The sequence below is a fragment of the Lolium perenne genome, chromosome 5 (genome assembly GCF_019359855.2).
Source record: "Lolium perenne isolate Kyuss_39 chromosome 5, Kyuss_2.0, whole genome shotgun sequence".
NCBI classification, from domain to species: domain Eukaryota; kingdom Viridiplantae; phylum Streptophyta; class Magnoliopsida; order Poales; family Poaceae; genus Lolium; species Lolium perenne.
The window spans coordinates 155,254,817-155,277,441 of record NC_067248.2 but is presented as its reverse complement, the minus strand read 5'-3'; the positions used below and the strand labels follow the sequence as shown (position 1 = coordinate 155,277,441).

Sequence of the window (22,625 nt, the reverse complement as noted above, 5' to 3'; positions counted from 1 at the left end):
GATAATACCCTCATAGAGAAAATTAGCGAAATGTTGTTGATGACGAGTTTAATGTTGTCACAAATCGATCCCCACAACTAGACTCACCAAGTTGCGAGGAGATGTATTATCCCACGAACCGCTTCCACGATCAAGTGTCGGGCGTGTCACAGCGTCGAACATGTCATCAAGCACATAGAAAAAGAGATGAAGATCCAACATCTCTTACATGATCGGTGTCAATATTAGATCAAGATGGTGTTAGGGTTGGCCAGTGCTCCGCAAAGAAGAGACAGGTGCGCACGTCAGGCGCCGATGGCTAGGGTTTCAGTCGTGGGAAGTGGCGGCCAAGGAGGGGAGTCCAAGGTTTCGACTTGGTGTCCTTTGGGCAGCCCTCTCCCTTCTTTATGTGATTATCGTCCTAAGAACACCTTGGCCATCAAACCCTCGTTGGATATCCTGAATGAAAATGCATCTCTCCAAGAACAACTTCGCTCTCTCTAAGATTACCAACGCTGATACAACTTCATCCGATGGAACGGCAAGAACAAAACAACAAGACGACGAGTGCACCCCGCGGCAGCGCTACAAACAAAGGAAGAGATCGAACAAGATATGATGAATTACCGGCTTGCTTCAACCTTGCCTTGCCGGCCTATCTCCCATCCGCCAAAGCCACCTTCCTTGAAGCAGCCGGATATCTCGAAGTGGCCTCTCCTCTCCTCTCCTCGACAAGTAAAAGTCAAAGTCTAAGTCACACGCGCTTCCCGCACGCGGACTGTGACGACCATCTTGTACTTATAGAGATGAGGGAATAGATAGGTAGAAGATGAGATGTAGCGTATTGGAGTTGAGGAGGGAGAGAGAGGAGAGAGATGGATCCGTGGCTACCAAATACATGCTACAATGATTGGCCAGATTGCCTCTTACACGGATTGCTCTTGTATCAACCGTACGATATATTATAAAATAAAAGTGAGATAAAAACAGAATCATTAAACAATGTAGGCACATCAAACGTTCCCGAGGAAAAATAAATTAGGTACTACTCTCCAGACGTGCCAAAAAAGATGAAAACAAAATCATTAAACACTAGGCACATCAAACGTTCTGAGAAAAAATAAATTAGATACTACTCTTCGGGCGTGCCAAAAAAAAAATTAGATACTACTCCACGGTAAGCCCGACGACTAATGCATGCACACATTGGTATAAACAACGCGACCAATCCTCCCTATTTGACCAATCCTCCCTATTTTCCACCAATACATATGTGCATTCGTTTGTATACTGACAGGAATAGCTCTCGCCTCCTAATCAATAGAAGCAGAATACGTGCGGGCAAACAGAGATATTTGGCCCTCCAAACTAATGCTTGCATTTGGCGATGAGAGTGCACTCGAATTATCTCAAACCATTCGACAAAAAAGTTGCACGGTACATATACGTACTGTGTCGTTTGGTAAAAGTGAAGATGAAATATTAGTTGCAAAAAATTAAATCATCAATGATACATTTTCCCCCGATTTTTATCTCTCCATACTTTATCCATTTTCTTTATCAATTTTGAAAATGGGATAGTTTTATTAGTCGATACATTTCAAAATTTCCCACGGATCTGGGATACTTCTATTCAAATAACATGAGAAATAAAGTGGAACAAACATTTTGCACGGTACTTGACTTGTTTAACAGATACATGACTAGTTTACGTACAAAATGATAAAGAGAACTGATTATATATCATCCAATCCATCAGAGAGAAGGAAATGCCATCTGTACAGTTCAACTGTTTATTTTTGGCTTCTTGTAAGAACAACAACCTCAAAATATATACATATGATTTCTTGCTTAATTGGTCACCAGAGTTTGCACTTGCTTTTCGTCCGATACAACAACAAATAAACTAATTAAAAACACAAGAATTTGTCTAATCGTGTTCTCCTGGACCATGTATGCTCACGTCTGAATCACCTTTCATGCGGTAATCGCCTAAAAAAGCCTTTATATTCCTGGGAAGCAAAAGAGTCGGAAATTTCAATATGACCTTGCCTGGTTTTTTTACATCTGTATCACATAAATGCATAAAGCGTATATATGATTAAATTAATTGCTCACTAGATGTGAGCTGGGAAAGATAGAAACAATTACGCACTTGCAACTTCTGATTCAGACAACACAATTCAAGTACTGAGCAATACAAGAACTGGAACAGTACTACACATAAGCCGTGGCCAGCAACCACCGTTGCTCGAACAGCCAGGGCAGGGCGGGCCGGAGGCGAGCTCCAACGACACCATCTTTAGAAAATGCTGCTGCCTGGTTATTATGAACATCCACGGCATGGCACGGTACACCACTGGTGCTGCATAGCATACAAAACAATGCAATAAGACAAATCAGGAGGCCGTGGAACTCCAGTTTTAGTGCCAATGTTTTCAATCAACAATTATGCAACAACAATAGATCATATATGTGCAAACAACTTGTATCAGGAAGTTTGCTACTGTCTGGCCAAACAACAATGGATCATTACCAAATGAGCAGTCCGTGAAGTACCTGATCTCAAATTTTGAGATCTGGAAATAAAAACGTTAGCCTTACCTTGGTCATATACAAGCCCTTATATGTAGTCAAGAAATTCTACTGAGTATTACTATTGCAGGATCGGATATATCAGCTTCATATCTCAAGGTTCCTGGAAGGATAAAAAAACATCAATAAAAGAGGACATGTATCCACACAAATAGCATGCACCTTCAGCTATAGAAATTCTGGGCACACTGATGCACATGGTAGAGGACATCATGATTAACAACAGTGCCATCCGCCTCCATTCCTTTAAGCAACTGGGCTGCTAATCATTTTACATAATTGATCATGTCATACTCATACATATGGCAAGAAGGTTGAATTGCAGCTTTTGACTCTTAATGTAGAAAGCATCAGGATAAACATATTATAAGTATTGAATGATCTACTCCATGGAAGATATTGACTAATATCTAGATGCTTTCTACAGAAGATAGATGATATTGACTAATATTGAGAGCACCACATCAACAGTTGCATGCTTTCATTCTCAGAACGCAAAAAAACTAGATGGATTGTACAAAATTACTACACATTGTTTTCTAGCTACTGGAAAATAACGAGCTACAAACCAAGCTTGCATTCTTATCAGCTACCGAATAATATGATTTACTTTGGGCAATGCTTGAAGCAATGAACCGAATATGCAAAGAGCACCTGAGGGTAGCAAATGAGCAATAAGTAGTAAGTACTACTGCCCACCTACCCTGCTACTACATGTGTTACTACTGTTACTTGAAGAAAACAATTTCGTACCAAAAATAACATCACAGTAGGAGTAATATAGAATAGACACATCGGCATACAGCACAATTTGACCAATTTAAAACCAATATGTACTACCAGCACCATGGAGGAGCTTGCAGCACCAGGAGCACGTACCATTAGGGTCGTCGACAAAGCAGAACACCGCCACCGTCGTGGTTGCGGTGACCTACCACTGCCACATGGCAGCGGGGCCACACGATGCAGCGAAGTTGTGGTAGGGTCGTCCCGCCGACTCCATTGTCGACACCACCAACAGAGACATGGCTAATCACCATGCCCTTTGCTTACTGGGAGGCATCGGCTCTCCTAACATAAGTAAACATAATGTATTACGATTCGACCCCATATGATGATAATATCAGATTGTGAAATGTACACAAGCAAGAACAAAGAAGATGTGGCACAGTTCCAAATATCCCTACAGATTAATAGTTCAGCCCATATAATTCTATTATTAGTGTTGTTAGCAAACTAAGATTCTGCTATTAGTGTTGTTAGCAAACTAAGATCCTACAAATGATCTCTCGTATTTCAACTAGCCTACTGTTGCTACAATGAATGGCAATCTGTAAGAGCTAAAAAAGGAGCCATAGGAGACATGCCTATAATGAACCACATCATGCAAAGTTGAAACCGAATGACAAAACTACATATCAGATTTGGCTCCCAAATCAAACATCTCCATTCAACTGACAGAAACTAGTACTAGGCAGACAAAAGAATGGCAAAAGCTTACTGTTAAGCATAAAACCTTGTTACCTAACGGTACTTGAATCTTACACATGGAAAACGGTTTACATGCAATGCAATCTAGCAGTATTTAGAAAATAAGCTAGCATATTTGTTAACACTAGATCGGCTAACCAATTTTTATATAGTTGTAATGGCAAACTTCACTTCATAAGAAAATAATCATAATCTAATATGCAACCCCTATAGATACAAATCATACAGAAGTACACTACAGCTATCTCCTTGTGCACAAAATCCTTGCAGAAACTCACCTAACACCTCCAACAAATTAACCTTGCAGTTCATGAAAACTAAAAAATAAAAGAAATACCAAGGATTGTCATCCTCTAGTTTTGGTAAACAGAAAAGGATACCCATCAAATGCAAATGGGTTCGATTCAATCCCAATTGTATCATGGTCCACAAAGACTATGTCGAGAATGCTGATAATTGTACCAATAAAATGATAGGAGTCAAAAGGAAAGTACTGCTCATTCAAACAACGCAAAAGGAAAATAATCCATCTTGCCAGAGTTCAAATGTCACAGTGCATCGCCTTAATTACAAAATGGGAGCGTGAATAAGAACTCCCAGGTTCTTTGCATTTCAGATGTAGACATACAATACTGCTGGCATGGTAATATCTAATATGGCAGGAAAAAGAACCATCTTCAAAAATTTAGCTTTGCAATTCTATCATAGCGAGGTTCTCTGATCAAGTGTCTACACAAACACCATGCACTATCTGAACCATGCTATTCAGGTTTCTGTTTTCTTGGCCAATGTTCACCTCTACAAGCATGGCTTAGTATTGCCTTCTACTTAAATTATGAAAAGGGTGTCTTCATGTGGATAATAAAAAATGGAGTGTTCATGCAAAATATAGAAGCCAAGACAAAATATTAACCAGATTCTAATAAAATGCAATCTACTTTGCGTTTTTTTTTCTTTGCCTTTGCTTTAACAGCAACAATTATGCAACAACAATAGATTATTTTCAAAAAAAAACTGGTATCAGGAAGTTTGCTACTATCTGGCCAGCTAACAATCGATCATGACCTATTGAGCAGTCCACGAATGATCCAATCTCAAAATTTGAGATCTAGAAATTAAAAACTTGAGGTGGGAGGTTTTTCTGATCAACCAAATTAAGCCCTTGGTCTTATCAGCTTCATATCTCAAGGTTCCTGGAAGGATTAAAAAAGCCATAATAAAAGAAGACATGTATCCACACAAATAGCATGCACCTTTAGCTATAGAAAATCTGGGCACATAGTAGAGAACATCATGATTAACAATACTGTCATCTGCAGCCATGCTTTTAAGGAACTGAAGGCTGCTACTCATTTTACATAATTGATCATGTCATATATATAGGCTGGATTGAAGCTTTGGACTCTTCATGTAGAAAACATCAAGAAAAACAGATTATAAGTATTGCATGATCTACTACATGGAAAATATTGACTAATATCTAGATGAATTATAGGACATGTACATAATCAAGATACTAATGCTGGACAATGTAGGCTGGTCTACTTGCCGTACCTACTAATGTCGGCCTCGCAAGGGTTCCTTCAATGCCAACGATTATGTGTCGACGTGTCGCAACTTGTCGCTGGGGTACCGACAAGCAGACAAGTCGTGACAATTCTCGACAAGAGCCAGGCTTGTCAATGTGTTTTCGACAAGGAACTACTAAAAAATACTATTCTCCATTTTAATTTTTCTAGGATATCGATCCACTCATTATCCCATTGAAATTCTTCTAGGATAAGAGCATTAGCCCTCTTTCCTTTGCATCCTTCCTCACGCAGCTTCTTAAACATATTCTCCATTTACCGGATAGCTTCTTCAATCTCTTGTACTGTAAGCGGTTTCTCCCTTTAGTGTAGATCTGCAAAGTGCCAGGGGAGAGGCAGCTGGGGGAGGGAGATGCGACCAGTTTCTGGGTCGTTGGGTTTCACGAAGACATTTTATATCCCAGGCATATAACTTGTCGCTCGATCAGTTGACCTAGACAAGTCGAGGTTTGTCGCTGACAAGTCAACTTGTCAATCGACAAGTTCAACTTGTCGTGTCGCTCCAGCGTGTGGACAACAGAGTTGCGACACGTAGACTTGTCGTTCGACAAACCTAGACTTATCGAGCGACACTTAATCGTTGTTCAATGCACAAAGCATCAACCATTTACTTGACGAAAAGAAAAATTAATCTAGTGGTAGATGAGTTTAGACAGACAATAAGGTCAGCTGGAATCAAGCAAAATAAAGTGAGAGGTGCCGTCTGACATGCCCGGCACAGGTTTGAAAGATCACTATGAAATCAACAAAATTAATAGGTCAGACATGCTCAATGAAGGCAATTATTTCTAGAGCTCGGGATCAAATCCAAAATCTAACATAATTAAAGAGGCACTAAAATAACATGTCCAATAGGTTCCTTAGTTACAAACAAGTTAGGTGCCGTAAAAAACCACTCAGCGCACGCAAGTGTTGATTAAGTACAACTGGAGCATACCTTACATGGTCATCCAATAGAAATGCCAGGTACTGTATCAAAGAAGCAAGCCCTCCTAGTCTCCATTTCAAGTAGCTCACTTGAATCTTCAAGATGGCACTAGCAATTGTAGTTCATAATACAAAATTAGTTCTTGGCACAAAATCAAGAAGCATCAGTGTGGGTTCAATATACGTTCAGTTCACTGTTTACCAGTTGGATCTATGATAACAAGACATCCAGTTCACCACTTGGATCTATGATAACAAGACAGTATGTACATTCGTCCAGTGGGTTCAATATACGTCATTTATGTCAACTTTTTACCTTTCTTGCACCTTCAAATAATATTTGAGAAATAGCTGTTAGTCTGCGCTCTGCTGATCATACCAGATAGTAAGAAAATTAAATATATCAGTTATACATACCTGATTGAGAACATCAGAGTCAGAAGAAACAAATGTTACCGAAAGCCCTGTGGTACCAGAACATCCTGTGGAGGTGAATATGTTAGCCAGGGATAATAACACTAACCACAAATAGTAGGGCAACGTTACAATTATCCTGTGTAAGTATGCATCAGCAGAATCAGGCATGTCATAGTTTATGACAATATCGGTCAACATCGGTCAATATCAATTCCCCTTCCAACATCGGCCACAAGAATCCTCTTGTATCCTTCCTTGGAAGTTCTTATACCGGGTCAACCTATCCAAGAACTACTATTATATATAAGGTATGAACAATGACTGAAAACTGAAAAATAAATATTATTACAGACTAGGACAAAACCCGTGCCTTGCACCGGGAATATAACAATAAACTTTTTGTCAAAAAAGATCAGTACTATCCAAAATAATTGTCCACGTATAATTCTACTCTCTCCAATCCAAACTAATTAGCCTAGATACAAATGTATGTAGATGTGTTTTATTTGTAGATACATGTGTATCTAGACAAAATTGGGCCAAAAATTTGGACCGGAGGAAGTACTTAAATGCTAGCCAACATTAAACATTAGTAGATACCAAATTAGTCTAAGTACATGAAGAACATGCAGCAGTTTAAGCACGTACACCAGGTTTACGGCAAGAGTATAGGTACAAATTATGAAAGAAGCTAGAACTACAAATCACGAAGTAAGCTGTATGTGCGTCAATATGTGAGGTTGTGTATAATGCGTTCAGCCAGCATGCAGTAGCACTACGGCATCCGGCTGCAACGATTTGTAGCATTAGCGATTGCGAGTTTGGGATGGCCCTTTGCAGCAGCACTATGGCATCCGGCTGCTACGATTTGTAGCAGGATTGCGAGTTAGGATGGCCCTTCGCAGCAGCGCTAGGCGCGTACGTACAGAGATGCCAGGAAGCGCGTTTTGAGGGAGAAGCTCATGTGGTGAGAACTGCAGCCCGCCGCGAGGAAGACCAAAGCCACGGCGTTGGTGGCAGCTGTCTGTTCAGGCAAGGGATCTAGCTGCTGCCCACGTCGCAGCTGCTCGCGGACTCCGACCAGGGGACTTCTCCAGAAGGGGGTATTGGGGATGTGGAGCAGATGAGCTTGAGGAAAAGCGCTGGTTCTTGTTCAGAGTTGTCTGCACTCGCTGCGTCACCAAGTCGAAGGGGCGCCGCAGACAATGTCGAAGGTGACGATGGGGGTTGGTAGCTCGGGAAATTAGCGGCGTGACGGTGGACGACTGAAAGGGGAGTCGAAGCCGGCAGATCCGAGCACCTGACCCAGCTCCTCTCGAAAGCACGACCTCACATGCGAAGTAGGAGAGGAAGCGGAGGGGGCTCTTGCGCCAGCAGTAGGGCACGGTGACGTCCAGGTCACCGACTTGGAGGGGCCGCAGCTGAGAAACATTGGAGCCAGTGCTTTTTCTCTTGTTCCACACGAGAGGCAATCAGCCAAATCCCAAAATCGCATCTCTCCAGCGGACGCCACCAGTCTGCGCTCCACTGCCGTCGACTTCCTGGCCGCCTCTCGCCCTGCGCCGCCTCTACCCTGCTCCGTCCAGGCCTCGCGCGACCCCGCCTGTGTAAACAATCGTGAGACTGCTTTCCGAGCTTTTCCCCAAAATCCACTGATTAGCGGTAGCATTGAGGCTTCGCCGGTGGAGAGCACGCCGCGGATGCCTACGCGCGTGGAGAGTCGGGACATCGGCTGCGTAGGGAGCCTCGGCGCGTCGTTGACGCATCTGCCATGGGGATCGAGACCGTAGCGACTGCACCAGAAGGCCGGACCATGGACTGCGTCGAGCGTCATCGTCATGGAGATACGCTAGTACCAATGCTCTAAAAGTCATAAGGTCAAGCCGAGTTGCCAGGGGTACCAACTCAAAGACTAGTCAATAATTAACTGGTTACTAGTCGGATTCATATTGCTATGTACATAATCAAATGATAAACGCTCCCTATTTGAGTAAAGCATGATCAACATGGCATAAAAAACCATCATAAATTACACTGTAGATCAACTACTAGTAGTGATTAATTAACTTAGAATTTTGGACACATATTTAAGAATTTACAACCTAAGGTTCTCAAGTTTCCATATAGAAAAATCGCTGGTTGTGAGCATGGAAAGATTCCAATAATAATTAATATCTAGCACTTGAAGCATAAGTATAAGTGGTTCATTGCATTGGCATCACTACAAGCTAGATCTACACAACAAAATACTGCTTCAATTCTGAAAACAAGTACATGTTGCTAACAAGTATCCCAAAGTGAAAAATTGTTTAAGCATGGGATATGCTCCAATTACAGGAGAATTCTAACTATAAGAGTTAGGAGGCTACTGGCTAGCATATCAGGGTATGAAGCTACTATCCAAACTTGGAAGAAAAGTTGTGTAAGCTTTGAATATCGTCTTAATTTACTGCAATCCTCATATTGTGCTTGATGTCCCTGATCTAGTGTTGCATACATATTTATGCATCAATCAGATGTTCAGTTAAGAAAAACTGAAGCAGAGCCAGAAAAAGAAGATTTTTTGGGTTGTTCTTCCCTACGATTAAATGGAAAAATTCCATGGTCCATTTGCACTAAAGTGAAAGTAAAGTAAAGCCATTTGCACTAAAAAAATGTCCATTTCCTTAGCATCAAGCAAAGAATAATCATTGGCACAGTTGGTAGGAAACTACTAAACTCCACTCCAGCAACCTTGTGGTCATATCGATTAGCTCTTCATCAAGTAGCACTAGGATGGACCTACCTACATACTATAGTATAGAGTAGAGCAGAGCAGAGCATGGCAAATAAATATGAAATGACTTTCAGAAGGCAATCAGCAGATCAAATGTGGTAGTAGTGTGTATTTATTCACGGCACTACAACATTAATTTGCTGCCAATCGAGCAATGGGCCCTCAGCAAAGATTATATACAACATTACCACTAGAATTAGTATCTGGATTATTGCCACTCCTCGGTTACTATTATAGCATAGAAGTCCCATTTTTTTACCAAAAAGGATCAATGAACTTGAGGATACCAAATAGGCAAAAAACCCAATAGCTCAACCTTCTCTGCAGCAACATGCTAGATTCACAATCAACAATGATGGCAGCCAAAACAACACAGAATTATCAGTAAAAAGGCAGCAGGAGGCACCTAGTTGTCTTTGTTCCCATCATCAGACGAGTGGATGAAGTTGTCGGCCCTGCCACGCGCCCTCATGAAGGAGCCGCCCATCATGTACGGCGCCATCACCGCCACCTTGGGCTCTACCATAACACCCAGCCATGAACGAGCACGTAAGTGACGCTAGGGTTTTCTCCACACAAAAAAAACGCCACGGCAGCAGCAAACAGCAAACAGATGGGTCAGGGACAATAACGTAACCAGCATGTGGCGGCCACGGCAATCTGCAACAACCTGTCCTCAGTTAGTTCTAGTAAGAGGAGCGCATCTTGCATACTACTACCTCTTCATTTAATTCATCCATTGGTTCCAATTTGTTCAAATCTAAATTTAGTCTGCAAGTAGAAAGAGTTCAATGAGTACAAGAATGTAAACTCTTGAGCCAATTACATAGAAGACAGTTTGGTGGGACTAAAAATGAATTATATTAATAGTTAATAGAGGATGACATGGATGAAAGTTAATTGGACAACCAAGTAGAGAGGGATCAGAAACAAAAGTAATACTGAGCAAGACATGGACAAAGTATGCTATTTTGTTTCTAGTTTCCGTAGAAAAGAAACAGGAGAATTCTTTCAATCAAAACGTTCCCAAGTAAAACCTTCTCAGAACGAACATTACCAAACTGCAAACAATATCGCAAAACAGCAGGGGATACCAACCAGGAGAAAACGCCTTACCAAACTACAAATACTGACAAACATTAGAAGTTTAGGGAAATGGGCCATACTAGTTATGGAATTACAACAGATTAGGGTTGAATAGAAAATTTCCATCTAATCCTATGAATAAGATGACCGTGATATCAAGGTAAACCAATAGGTGACTAAAAAGTAATTTAAAATATCCAAACATGTGTAAGTCTACACCTCAAAGGAACTATCAACATGTCACTGCAGGACGGATTTGACCCAGAAATCCAACCTAGTCCACTAAACTTGAGTTCCTTTTGTCTAGATAAAAGCCTGTAACTCACCAATTTCTAAAATGAACCCTTCAACGAACATATATGTGCCTACTCAAAACAATTCCAATTCGGCATGGATGTCATATCTTGCAACTAAGTAAACATCAGTCCTAAAAAAATTGGCGAAAACCCAACACATGCCACCTTTCCACATTGAAACCACTCCGTGATACCAACAAAAGCAAAAAAATGAACATAGGTCATCATATCGAAGTACCTATTTAAACTAGGTGAAAACAAATAAAGTTATAGCTGGAGTTCAAAAAGCATATAGAACAGATGATTAACTTAGTTGAAAAGGAATAACAAAGCAGACAAAATAAATATATCAAACGAAAAATGAAATGGATCAAAACAAATCTCTTATCCATTTGGTGCTCTGCAAAAATAAATGCACCAAACCAGCAATTGAAACAAGAATGCAGCAGCAGCCAGCTGCTTTTTGTTGTCAGCTTGGGAGTGCAACGATGAATGCATACTAAGCATAATCATTTCAAAAGAACCAGATCTTATGGGTAGTGCAAAATTGGAAGAGAACCAAAAGGTCGAAAAGGAAGTTCACGACCAATGGAAGAGAGACTACTAAAAAAATTCTAGTGCAAAATAAGTAAACAGAACGCACCTTACTACAGGCCGTAGTAGCCATTCTTTTCCCTGGCGTCCTCCGAGCGGATGGAGGTAGTCGCCGTTCCTGAATCCCACTATATCACATCCTCGACGTCACTGCTGCCTCGGGACTGTACCACCATCCCAAGCTACCTAGGGTTTTCGCCTCATACACACAAAAAAACAGTGAGACCTCCTATACTCCATTATCTAGAGCAGAGCAAATAAAGATGAAATGATTTTGTTGATGAAAGGAAGGCAAAGAAGCAGATCTAATGTAGTAAGAGTTCTGTTGTAAGAATTGGTATCATCAGAATCAAACCACAACAAGAAAATAGAGGATCTAAACAAAATTCTATCAAGATTACTACATAACACCAACCCATAACATCCATGAGTGAAGGCCTTTAACAACAAGAAAAGTTGATGAATTACAGATCGCAATCATATATTCAGTCAAGAATTTTGAAGCAACTGTTGCAGATGCAACATAAAACTTTGCTATCCCAGTTTCTTAGTAAGGAGGCAAGTGCCAAACTGTAGTAGCTTAGAATAAGGGTGAATTATTATTTGTGCTTTTCAAAAATCACAGTGCCACCTTACTGCAGCTCGGAAAGAATATACACAAAAATTACCAGACTCTAACATGTGAAGTGTGAACGCTATGTGCTTGAAAACACAACGTAAAAGTAATGAGCACCCGTAAATAGAAGATTCAAGGGCATAAAAATTAACTTATTATGCAACATCTTTGGTTTCAACATCATTGGTTCAGTTGAGTGGATGATGAGTAGATACCAAGCATGACTAAATATATACTATATCTTCCAAGCCCAAAATCCATTTCTCTCTGAAGATACTAAATGGAACAAAAAAAAAAGCTGTGGATACTAGCATGAATGATTTTCCTTCATTAACATGCCAACACATTGACTCTTGGACAAGACAAGAGTTCTCACTATTAAAAAAACATAGGAATCTACTAGTCATCAATTATCACCACAAACACACATGTGGCTCGATAGCCACAGAAGATGGTGCACATAGAGGAGATTGTAACCACAAGAGAAGAGATCAACATCTTCTCACTATTTAAAGAAAACCTAGAAATCTACTAGCCATCATTTATCACCGCAAACACACACGACGCCATAGCAGATAGAGCACATATAGGAGATTGTAACCAGAACTCACCATAGGGTTATGTAACCGAGGAGGAGACATCACGCGCCGTAAGACGCCACCATTGCATCGGAATACCTGGCCATTCCACCCACAGGGGCGCGAGCAGTAGGAAGGCCACTGCGTCGACATGAGCAGCTGCAGGACTCGTCGGACCTAGGGTTTACGAAAGCTCTTCCTGTTACCTGATGGTAATAACATACATGTATTACTTCGGTGATCATGTTTAAAAAATGGAGAGCTAGAGTTAGTTTTGACCAGTGATTTGGTGCTATAGCAGTATAGCACCATGAATGCTGTACGAACCAAATCCAATTTGTAAGAAAAAATAAAATAAAAAATGGAATTTTTACACACGAGCAAAGGGGAAAACTGAACCTTGATTCCGCACAAGCTTGTCGAGATGAGGGAGCACCCTGGAGATGAGGGACATGACCGTGGGTTCGTGTCGTTCGTCTGTGGATTGTGCGAGAGAAGGCGGGGCGATTGAATGCAGCCTCTCGACTTTGTAGGTCGTCGGCCACGGCCAAGCTAGGCGCGGTGGCTTCCCTTGATCGAGGTGTACTCGTCGCGACTCGACATGATTTGTTGGACGTACCTAGCTTTTCTCGGAAATAGCAATCTTGCCGCCTTGGGTGATCTGATTTAGGTATTGAAGCGTCTGAAGAAAAATAATAATTAGCGGTTTGATTATTGATTATGTTATGTGAAAAAGTGGAGGACGGAAATACAAGTGTACGTGTTGGTTATGCGGAAATTTCGAATTTATAAATGAAGCTGTAGTTGAGTATTAATAAACGTTGGTACATTATTTTGTGACTAGTACTAGTACTACTACTAGAGGGAATTCGTGATTATTCATCATTGGTTTTGTAGGTATACGTAAAGGATGGGAGCATGCATATTGGGGCAACAAGGAAAAGAATGAGACGTGAGGAGCATGGATAATGCGATTTGGTTGGTGTCAGCCGGCGGTTACGCGCGTGCGATCGATAATTATTAATTATGCCCGGCTTTGAGCGGAAATTACCCGCGAGGTGAGCTGAGCGATCAATCGGAGCACGCAAGGATTTGATGGACTTGTTTTTTTTTCTGAGCGAGTACGTTGGCATGCACGGTCGGTGTACGCACGGTGAGTGTGGTCCCGCTGTAGACTGCTGGAGTGCTGGACTGCGCGCGTGTCCGGGGTCCTTGCTCGACCAGACGCGGACCGGCGTGGCGGGACGACGGGCGCCTTCACGTGCCCGCAAGGAAACGAACACGCGCTACAATGCATGCATGTAAGGCCGCTGGTGCCGCTGCCTGTTTGCGACAGGGAGAAAGGCATGGCGCCTCCAGAGAGGGGCAAGGGGGAGTAGTTCTTCACTTCAGCAATCTCCCGATTCACTTCACGCAGATGCAGGCTTCGAGAATGGCCTCCATCTTTGGCCCGGCGGCATCTCTTGATCGCAGATGACGGTTGAGCGGGAGCATGGCCGCCTGTCCCGGCGAACGCCAAAGGCACGTCGCGGAAGTAGCGCTTGGGCCACGCGTTGAACCGCGCCGCGTGGAGGTTGCGGCAAGCGCTGCGCAGTCGGGGGTCCTTGGACAATGTCGACCAGACGCGCACCGGCGGGGGCGGGGCGGGACGACGGTGCATGGGCTGCTTCTGGTTCTCGTTCTTGTGCACCTTCACATGCCCGCCCCGCCCCCGCAAGGAAGCGAACACGCGCGGGCAGAACTTGCACTTGACCGTGCCCTTCTTCTTCTCCTCGTCACGGATGGCGCCCAGGGACGGCCGGGACGGTGAGCCGGGGTAGGTGGGCGCGGTGGAGCGGCTGCCTGAGCCGGTCGACTCCATTTGGAGATTGAGATCAAGCCTGGGTGGATCTAGACGATGTTGATATCTTGTGAGCTATACGCTAAGCTAGCCAGGGCTCTAATAGCTGTGGCGACGGGTGAGTTGTACAGACGACGCTTGTTTTAAGGAGTGAATGAAAGCATTTTGCTCCAACTTGATCTTTCGTATTTGCGGCCTTGCATGCATTCTAGCGTTTCTTGCCATCTTTTGTATACGCGTCCTTGCTGGATTCCTTATCTGTGTCCAGATATGTATTCATCTGCTTCATGGCTCGAACTTGGAAGAGCAGTGTAGCGGGGAATTGAATATGGAAACATGCTAGAACCAAATCTACCCCAGTTTTGGCATGCGATTGTACGAGCAAAACAGGCATGCATGCATATATTGCTTGTCACCCTTATCCCTCTACTCCCCAATAAATGGTGCAATTAAACTAGATAAATTGCACCGCATATGATGACCTCACACCTTAATATATTATTTGTATCTGTCGCAGATTTGATCCGATATACAGATATCAATAAAAATTAATTCAATTTCATTATTTTCCAACAAATGTTTGTGGACAAAAAAGATTGGACTCTTTTCAATCACTACTATAATGTTTGCCTCCTGATTACACTTATTCCCTCAACATTAGTAATAATGTCTCGGAAGATCAATTTTCATAAGTTCATCATACCTAAAAAAAATCATAAATCATGGTCAGGTATCGATGGAGGGAGTTGATAGCGAGGTTGATGCGGTTCGAGCCATTGAGTAAAAGGTGCAACAATAGTGTTGCCAGAACTAGGAGTACGCCGGGGATGAGGGCATACTATGTTTTGGCAGAACCGAGTACGCATACAAGTCGGTGACGTGGTTGAGGTTGTTGTGATGAAGTAGTCAATGCTAAAGAAAATGTTGCCAAAACCGATGAACACGAGGTGTCGTTCTCAGTCAACTAAACTCGGGGATGCTTCGGGGACGAAGACATACCAGTGCTACCAAGACCGTTCGTGTAGGGGTAGACAATAATGAACTTTCGGTCAGTGTTCTAGGGACTACCATAGGAGGCCTCCAAGACGGTTGCGCGTAGCATAGCGGTGAAGAGAGAGACGTGTCGATGCAGCCTACGCTTGTCAAAGTAGACATAGTATTAGGGGACATGACGATGATGCTAACGACTAGGTCCTGATGAATGATGACATAGAAGGTGGCAAAATTAACGGCGGCCTAGAGTAGTAATGTTGGTTGCTTATATTGTCGTAGTGGTAGTAGACAGGACATATGATGACCAGTATCCATGCAAGTTACCTGTGCAAGCACGGTTTGGGGAACATGCTAAGGGCCACTTCTTTTGGGCTTCTAGAGCTGCTTCTAGGTGCCAAACAGGTGAAGCCCAAAAGAACTGTCCGGCTGAAGCTGGGCTTATTTCCACCGATAAGCCAACAGCTACTGCCTGGCTCAGCGAACCGAAGCGGTACTTCAATTTGCCCTCTCGTTTGTTATATTTTACGGTAGATTGCCCCTCCGCCAGACAAAACGGTTGACCACGAAAATAAAATAGAGACAAAGAAATAAGGAAAGGAACGAAGCGGTTGGCCTCTCCCGCATCGAGACTCGAGAGACCTGGAAGTGGTCTGCCGCCGCCGCTCCACCACCGCCTCCGCCGCCACTCCATTACTCGTTGTCGCCACTGCCCCACCACCGCCTACCCGTCGGCGCCGCCACCGTCGCCGCCCGAGCCGTTCGCAGCCGCCCCTAGGGTTTCCCGCCGCCGGCGTATAATCCGCCGCCCGGCTACCCCAGAGTTTGCCGCCGCCTTCTCCATCCATCCCATCCTCCCGCCGCCGCCTCCGACCTCCGCCGGCCTTCCAACACAGGAGCCCCGCTGAGCAGAGGAGCCCCAGCTAGCCTGCGCGCACGCGACCTGCTCCGCCTAACCGTTCGCCTAGACCGCCGAGCAGAGGAGTCCAATTTTTTGCTGGCCAATTTATTCCAAATGTTGTGCTGGTCATTTTATTGCAATTTCTTGATTCGATTACCTCGTTTATTCATATGCTATCATCACTTACTTAGGACCCATATCCAATTTAGGGCATTATAGACATTTCACACCTTAACATATCAAAGAAGCCAAATTTCTAGAAGCCCAAAAGAATAGGATGAACTACTTCTAGGAGTTTCTTACCACCACAGTTTCTCCCCACCGTTTCTCATAAGCTGGCTTATGCATAAGCAGGAGCCCAAAAGAAGTCGCCATAAGCAATACAAACAAATTCTTGTGGATAAGAAAAATCATATGCGAGGAGAGATGTAAAAGATAATACCCTCATAGAGAAAATTAGCGAAATGTTGTTGATGACGAGTTTAATGTTGTCACAAATCGATCCCCACAACTAGACTCACCAAGTTGCGAGGAGATGTATTATCCCACGAACCGCTTCCACGATCAAGTGTCGGACGTGTCACAGCGTCGAACATGTCATCAAGCACACAGAAAAAGCGATGAAGATCCAACATCTCTTACATGACCGGTGTCAATATTAGATCAAGATGGTGTTAGGGTTGGCCAGTGCTTCGCAAAGAAGAGACAGGTGTGCACGTCAGGCGCCGATGGCTAGGGTTTCAGTCGTGGGAGGTGGCGGCCAAGGAGGGGAGTCCAAGGTTTCGACTTGGTGTCCTTTGGGCAGCCCTCTCCCTTCTTTATGAAGTGGTTGGGGCATCCAAACCAGCCCTAGGTCCTCCAAGTGCAGCCCCCAACGTTTCGACGAGTTCGGTTGGTTTTCACCAAAGCAAACCCACTAACTTCTTTGTCAAATCTGAATTGCCTTAAGATGAAACTCCTTGCCATTTAAGGCAAAGTGGTTGTACCAATTATGGAACCTTCTGGACTTTCTAAAATAGCCCATAGCATCCCAGACCCTTTCGGAACCTTCCATAACCTCTCGGTACTTTACGACCCCTTCCCTATATGCACTGAACCATTCCAGAAACTTCCAAGATCATTCCGGAGACTTCCGAGATTCTGGGCTTCTCGGAAGAGACCATCCGAGACACTCTCAGACATCTTCTTTTACATTCATGTACAACTTACGCTCATAAATGGTGTTAAACCGTTAAGTTTGTGACTCTACGGGTTATGGTACACGTGGGCATGCCCGGAATACCTTCCGTGAGAATGATCGATGTCTCGAGCGCTTGATAACCGCATTGATCCACAGAAGTAACACTGAGATCTTTATCATGATAGCCTTCTATATTAATTATAATACAAGTCGTATTACTACTCGATACCTTACATAGTTGGAGGTGAAACCATTGTATTATCCTCATTATCCAACATGTACTCCTTTACTCATATTGTATCATTGATGTTCCTGTGACTTAACAACTTAGTCACATGCTAGGTAAGACGATGAAGAACACCGTGATACATGAGTGGGCACCCTAGAGTACCAATTCCCATAAATACATAATGTTGAACTACGGCACACTATCCGGTATGCACGAAGACCACCTTTACGGTTACTCAATCATGAGGTAAAGTTTCATGATATCGCGACATTCATATCGTATCCATGTCCACATAATTCTTATGGTCTAATGATCTTAGTAACGGTAATATTTGTCATTGAGAAACTACCGATAAAAATATTGACGATATGTTTCACGATATATCATTCAGGATCTATGAAACATCATTGTTCCCCTAACAATGTTGTTATCCAACATGGTAAAACTTCATATTTTCCTATAGCCAGCAAAACACGACGATCAATAATATACGAACTAGTCTTAGAGGCGACACTGGAAATGTATATTTCGTTTTTTTAACTCCACATGTGTAATTACGTTTTCCTACGATATCACAATATCAAAACGAATACACTTGTACAACAGAACTACAAACTTGTTCATGAATCTAGAAATATAGAATAATACAACTTGTTGTTGCATCTAAGGTATGTTTCCTTCAACACGGATATGACACTCGAATTAGGCAAGGAAGAACCCGGTGGCATGGTATCTATCATCGATGGACAGTCGCGACTCATGCAGGGGAGGCGGTGTGGTGACAGCCTAGGACATCGATTTTCTGGGACTAGGAAGTTGACCGCTTGCAGCGAGGATACAACCCGAAGGAGAGGAAGAACTGATTGGCGCAAGTTAGTGCAGCTACTGCAGACCACCAGTGATGTGTGTTGTAACCAAGTAGCATGGGAAAAAAAGGCGGCGGTGTTGTGACCTGAAGGGGCGATGCAGCGACAGCCCGATGTTCGATTGGTGATAGGAGCATGCTCACCGACATGCGTGGCAAAGACGCGCGTGAGATGGGTTGATCGGGCTGATATGTGCCCATATATGTGAGGGCGTGGACGACGGTGCACATATAAAAATCGATGGCGCTGGTGTTGGTGAAGTCCTGGACATTGGCTGAAAAGATGGATTGGTGGTGGACACCACGCACGCAAGAGGATCCAAAAACACACAAAGGCACTCCCTCAGAGGCGCGTCTGGATTTTTTCAATGGTTTGGTGAAGACGAGCCGGCCGTTGGAGAGTCGATGCTGGCGAGTTGGTTGTGATAGCCGGTATAGAGAAGTCCTCCAGTGCAGAGTTGATGCCATTGTCAAAGGCGGTGGACGACACAATCAGATATACAATCAGTACAAGAAATACCTTTCGAACGTACGATGGAGGCGAAAAATGATATAGTGACTGAAAAAAAACCAAAAAAGCGCATCAGCGGACGAACCCTACTACGGTCGCGTGGCTCCTAGAGAAGATCATGGAGATCGATCTCTATGGGGGAGGCATGGTGCAGAAGCATGGGCGGTAGCTAGATAGAGGATCTTGCCGCTCCGATACCATGAGCACTAATATGTTTGGTGTAACGTGTTTTACTTTGTATTGAGCATCTCGGATGAGTACATGTACGAGTAAAAGACTTGAGAAGCAAAAAAGAAAACATCTCCTAGAAATAAGGTGGACCCTATTTTTGCTGGGACATGTTGTAAACAATTTCAACCTGCGCAGCAAACATACAAGAGTTTTTTTACCCACGTTCAGGCCAATTACATGAGCTAACAAGCATGCATCCTGTTTTCTCATATTATAATGGGATTTGCACAAAATGCACAAATGTGATCTCTGGTCGCCTGGAGGCTTGGCAGACTGGATCCCTCCCTAGCTATTTCCTCTTTTATATGTTTGAGCTAGTTTCGTCGCGAATACTTGATTCTAAACCAGCACCTAAGGGTTTTAATATCCATTTATCGTAGCCATGTTCCTCCTTTTATATCAATAAAGGGTCACTACAGTGCTACACAGAAACTTTAAAGGAGCCCCCACGCGTCATCCGTGCTTGGCATGACTCTGGTGTGGGTCTAAGGACGAGCCAGCGGATTGCTTTTTGCCAGCTCGCATGGATGGGACACCATGTCCAGTCTAATCTCTCACATGCACCGTTCACGGTGCACTAGTAGGAAAAAGTCTACCTGTCGCGTGTTAAATTAAACTATTAGTCGCGAGTCCTGGCGGGCGACTGGTACCTCGCCAATGGTAAGGATCTAATAGTCACGGAGGACGGTGACACGCGACTAGTAAGCTCGTTATCTGTCGCGTGCACCAACCGCGCGCTGCTAATAACCTAGTAGTCGTGTGCGCATCGAGCGCGACTGGTAACGCAATACCTGCCGCGTGCCTGCTGCGCCCGCTTATATTTGTTTATTAGTCGTGTGCAGTGGCACGAGTGACTTATTTCATCAATTTTAACAGTTAAACACGTGTATATGTAAAATAATCTATTCACATTAATGTCAAATTCGTATACATGAGATGCATATATACACATATGCATCTAACTAAACACACACTAACTAGAATCGCATGCATATCTTACAACAAAACCGCAATCACATGCATATATTCGCTACCATCGATGGCCCAGTTGTCACCTCTACCATCGGTGGTGCAGTTGCCCTCTCTCCGGCCATCGCGGTGCTCCGGTTGCTCTCTCCGGCATCGGTGTGGTCTCGTACCTCTCCCCGATATGTATCAGAAACACAGCAAGATATTATTATAACAAAAAAAAGATAGAGTTATGTACAAAAGACAAAATAAAAATGCAAAGCTAAGAAAGAGCTATGGAACCAAGACACTAAGGCAAGGTTTGGCTTTGATTCTATATTGTAATAAGGTTATGTGTCATGAATGAACATGCTTCTCCACTTCGTAAAAGAGCTCTAGCTTCGTCCACCTAGTGAAAGGTCTATCCTGAACGTCGTTCTACAGTGGTGGGTACCCTCAATTCCATTGAAACACAACCAATGCCAAAACGAGCCGTGACCACCAACCAGGCCGGCATGCAACCGTAACTTCTCAAACTGACTGAGGTATGAGTGTTCCGTGGTTTTTATTAAGAAAGCATAACATATGTTGATTCGGTATAGTTACTATTTAATGATTTTTATATGCATTTTATAGACCAAGCACACCTAAATATTCTCGGCCGGACATTTCATCGAGCGGTTAGCAGGCGCAGTCAGGAGGAAGAGACATTGTAGGTGGAGGACTCACCCTCGGCGCGCGGTGAGAAGGGGAAGACGTGCGCCGCTCAGGTTTGTCCGTCCTGCGCGCGCTCCGGCGCCGGTGCGAGCAGGTCCGACGTTGGCGAGAGTCGAGGATGGGCGCGCGGCGGAGCAGAGTTGGCGCGCAGGTGAGCAGGAAGCGCGCACGCGAGCAGGCGGCAAGCGCAGCCGAGCTAGACGAGCAGATTGAGGATAAGTGTAACAAGCGCGCCTAACTTATAAGAGCGGCCATAGTTTAATAGCAGCGCACCCAAGGGCGCGCGTGGCTATTAACTTACTGACAGCGCACGCTGGGGCACACGGTGGCTATGAACTTATTGGCAGCACACCACAACGTTGCACGCGGCTATTAGCATAGTGTTTATAATTAACTCCAAATAAGCAGATGAATAATTATACAAAAGTGATATAGATAAAAATATGTAGTAGTATTATATATATAGAGTTCGGCGTCGATTACACTAGTACGATAAAATATGAAACATATATATATGTAGTTAATTTGGACCGGAGACGATCTACTCCTCTAGTCGCTCTAGTCCGATCCTGCAGACACAGTGGTGTCGGACACCGGCGTGGAGGAGAACACGTCCTGCCACATGTCGTCATTGTCGCCGATCGTCTGAGGGCCAGCCTCCTGCGCCAGGATGAAGGCGCGGAGCTCTGCTTTATCCTTCCTCCTCGCGACGCGGCTCGCCTTCCGCACCGCCTTGTGCTCGACGTAGAAGGCGCGCATCTCCTGGACGTCCGCTGGGAAGCGCCTCTTCCACTCGGCCATGAGGCTCTCGTCCTCGACGACGTGGTAGAGCTGCCGCTGTAGAAATTTGTGGTGGCGCTTGTCCTCGTCGGTGAAGAGGCACGGAGGCGGCGCCAGATCCTCCGCCTGCTCTTGCATCCAGACGTCATGGAAGTTCATCTCCGCGTGCGGGCGGCCGAGGCGCCAGGCCGCCACGTCGTAGGCGCGCGTTGCCTCGTGCGCCGTCTCGTACGTGCTGAGGTTGATCCGTTCCGGCCTGGAACGGTTCTCCGCGTAGAACGCGCCGCTAGGGCGCTCCCGCGCGCCGGTGGTGTGATACGTCTCCGACGTATCGATAATTTCTTATGTTCCATGCCACATTATTGATGTTATCTACATGTTTTATGCACACTTTATGTCATATTCGTGCATTTTCTGGAACTAACCTATTAACAAGATGCCGAAGTGCCAGTTGCTGTTTTCTGCTATTTTTGGTTTCAGAAATCCTAG

At 44.0% G+C, this 22,625-nt stretch overlaps 1 protein-coding gene and 1 long non-coding RNA gene across 7 annotated transcripts; both read right to left on the bottom strand.

Moving 5' to 3' along the window:
* Positions 1 to 1,617: 1,617 nt before the first annotated feature.
* LOC127300313 (uncharacterized) lies at positions 1,618 to 13,146 on the bottom strand. Of its 6 annotated transcripts, XR_007851106.2 has the most exons (10): positions 12,978 to 13,146; positions 11,800 to 11,949; positions 10,181 to 10,545; positions 6,999 to 7,063; positions 6,784 to 6,908; positions 6,592 to 6,690; positions 3,454 to 3,645; positions 2,584 to 2,677; positions 2,135 to 2,344; positions 1,618 to 1,991 (listed from the first exon to the last, which is right to left on the bottom strand). It is a non-coding gene; the product is annotated as an uncharacterized lncRNA (long non-coding RNA). The 6 variants fall into 6 exon arrangements; XR_007851109.2 differs by lacking the exon at positions 2,135 to 2,344; XR_007851105.2 differs by lacking the exon at positions 1,618 to 1,991 and having other exon boundaries at positions 1,999 to 2,344.
* An 8,768-nt stretch (positions 13,147 to 21,914) lies between these two features.
* Positions 21,915 to 22,295, bottom strand: LOC127303675 (uncharacterized). The gene has a single exon (XM_051334384.1). The coding sequence runs from the start codon at positions 22,293 to 22,295 to the stop codon at positions 21,915 to 21,917; it is 381 nt and encodes a 126-aa protein (XP_051190344.1).
* Positions 22,296 to 22,625: the final 330 nt, after the last annotated feature.

Excerpts from the sequence above, each read along its gene's own strand:
- LOC127303675 (XM_051334384.1), bottom strand. The coding sequence starts at position 22,295 with ATGAACTTCCATGACGTCTGGATGCAAGAGCAGGCGGAGGATCTGGCG.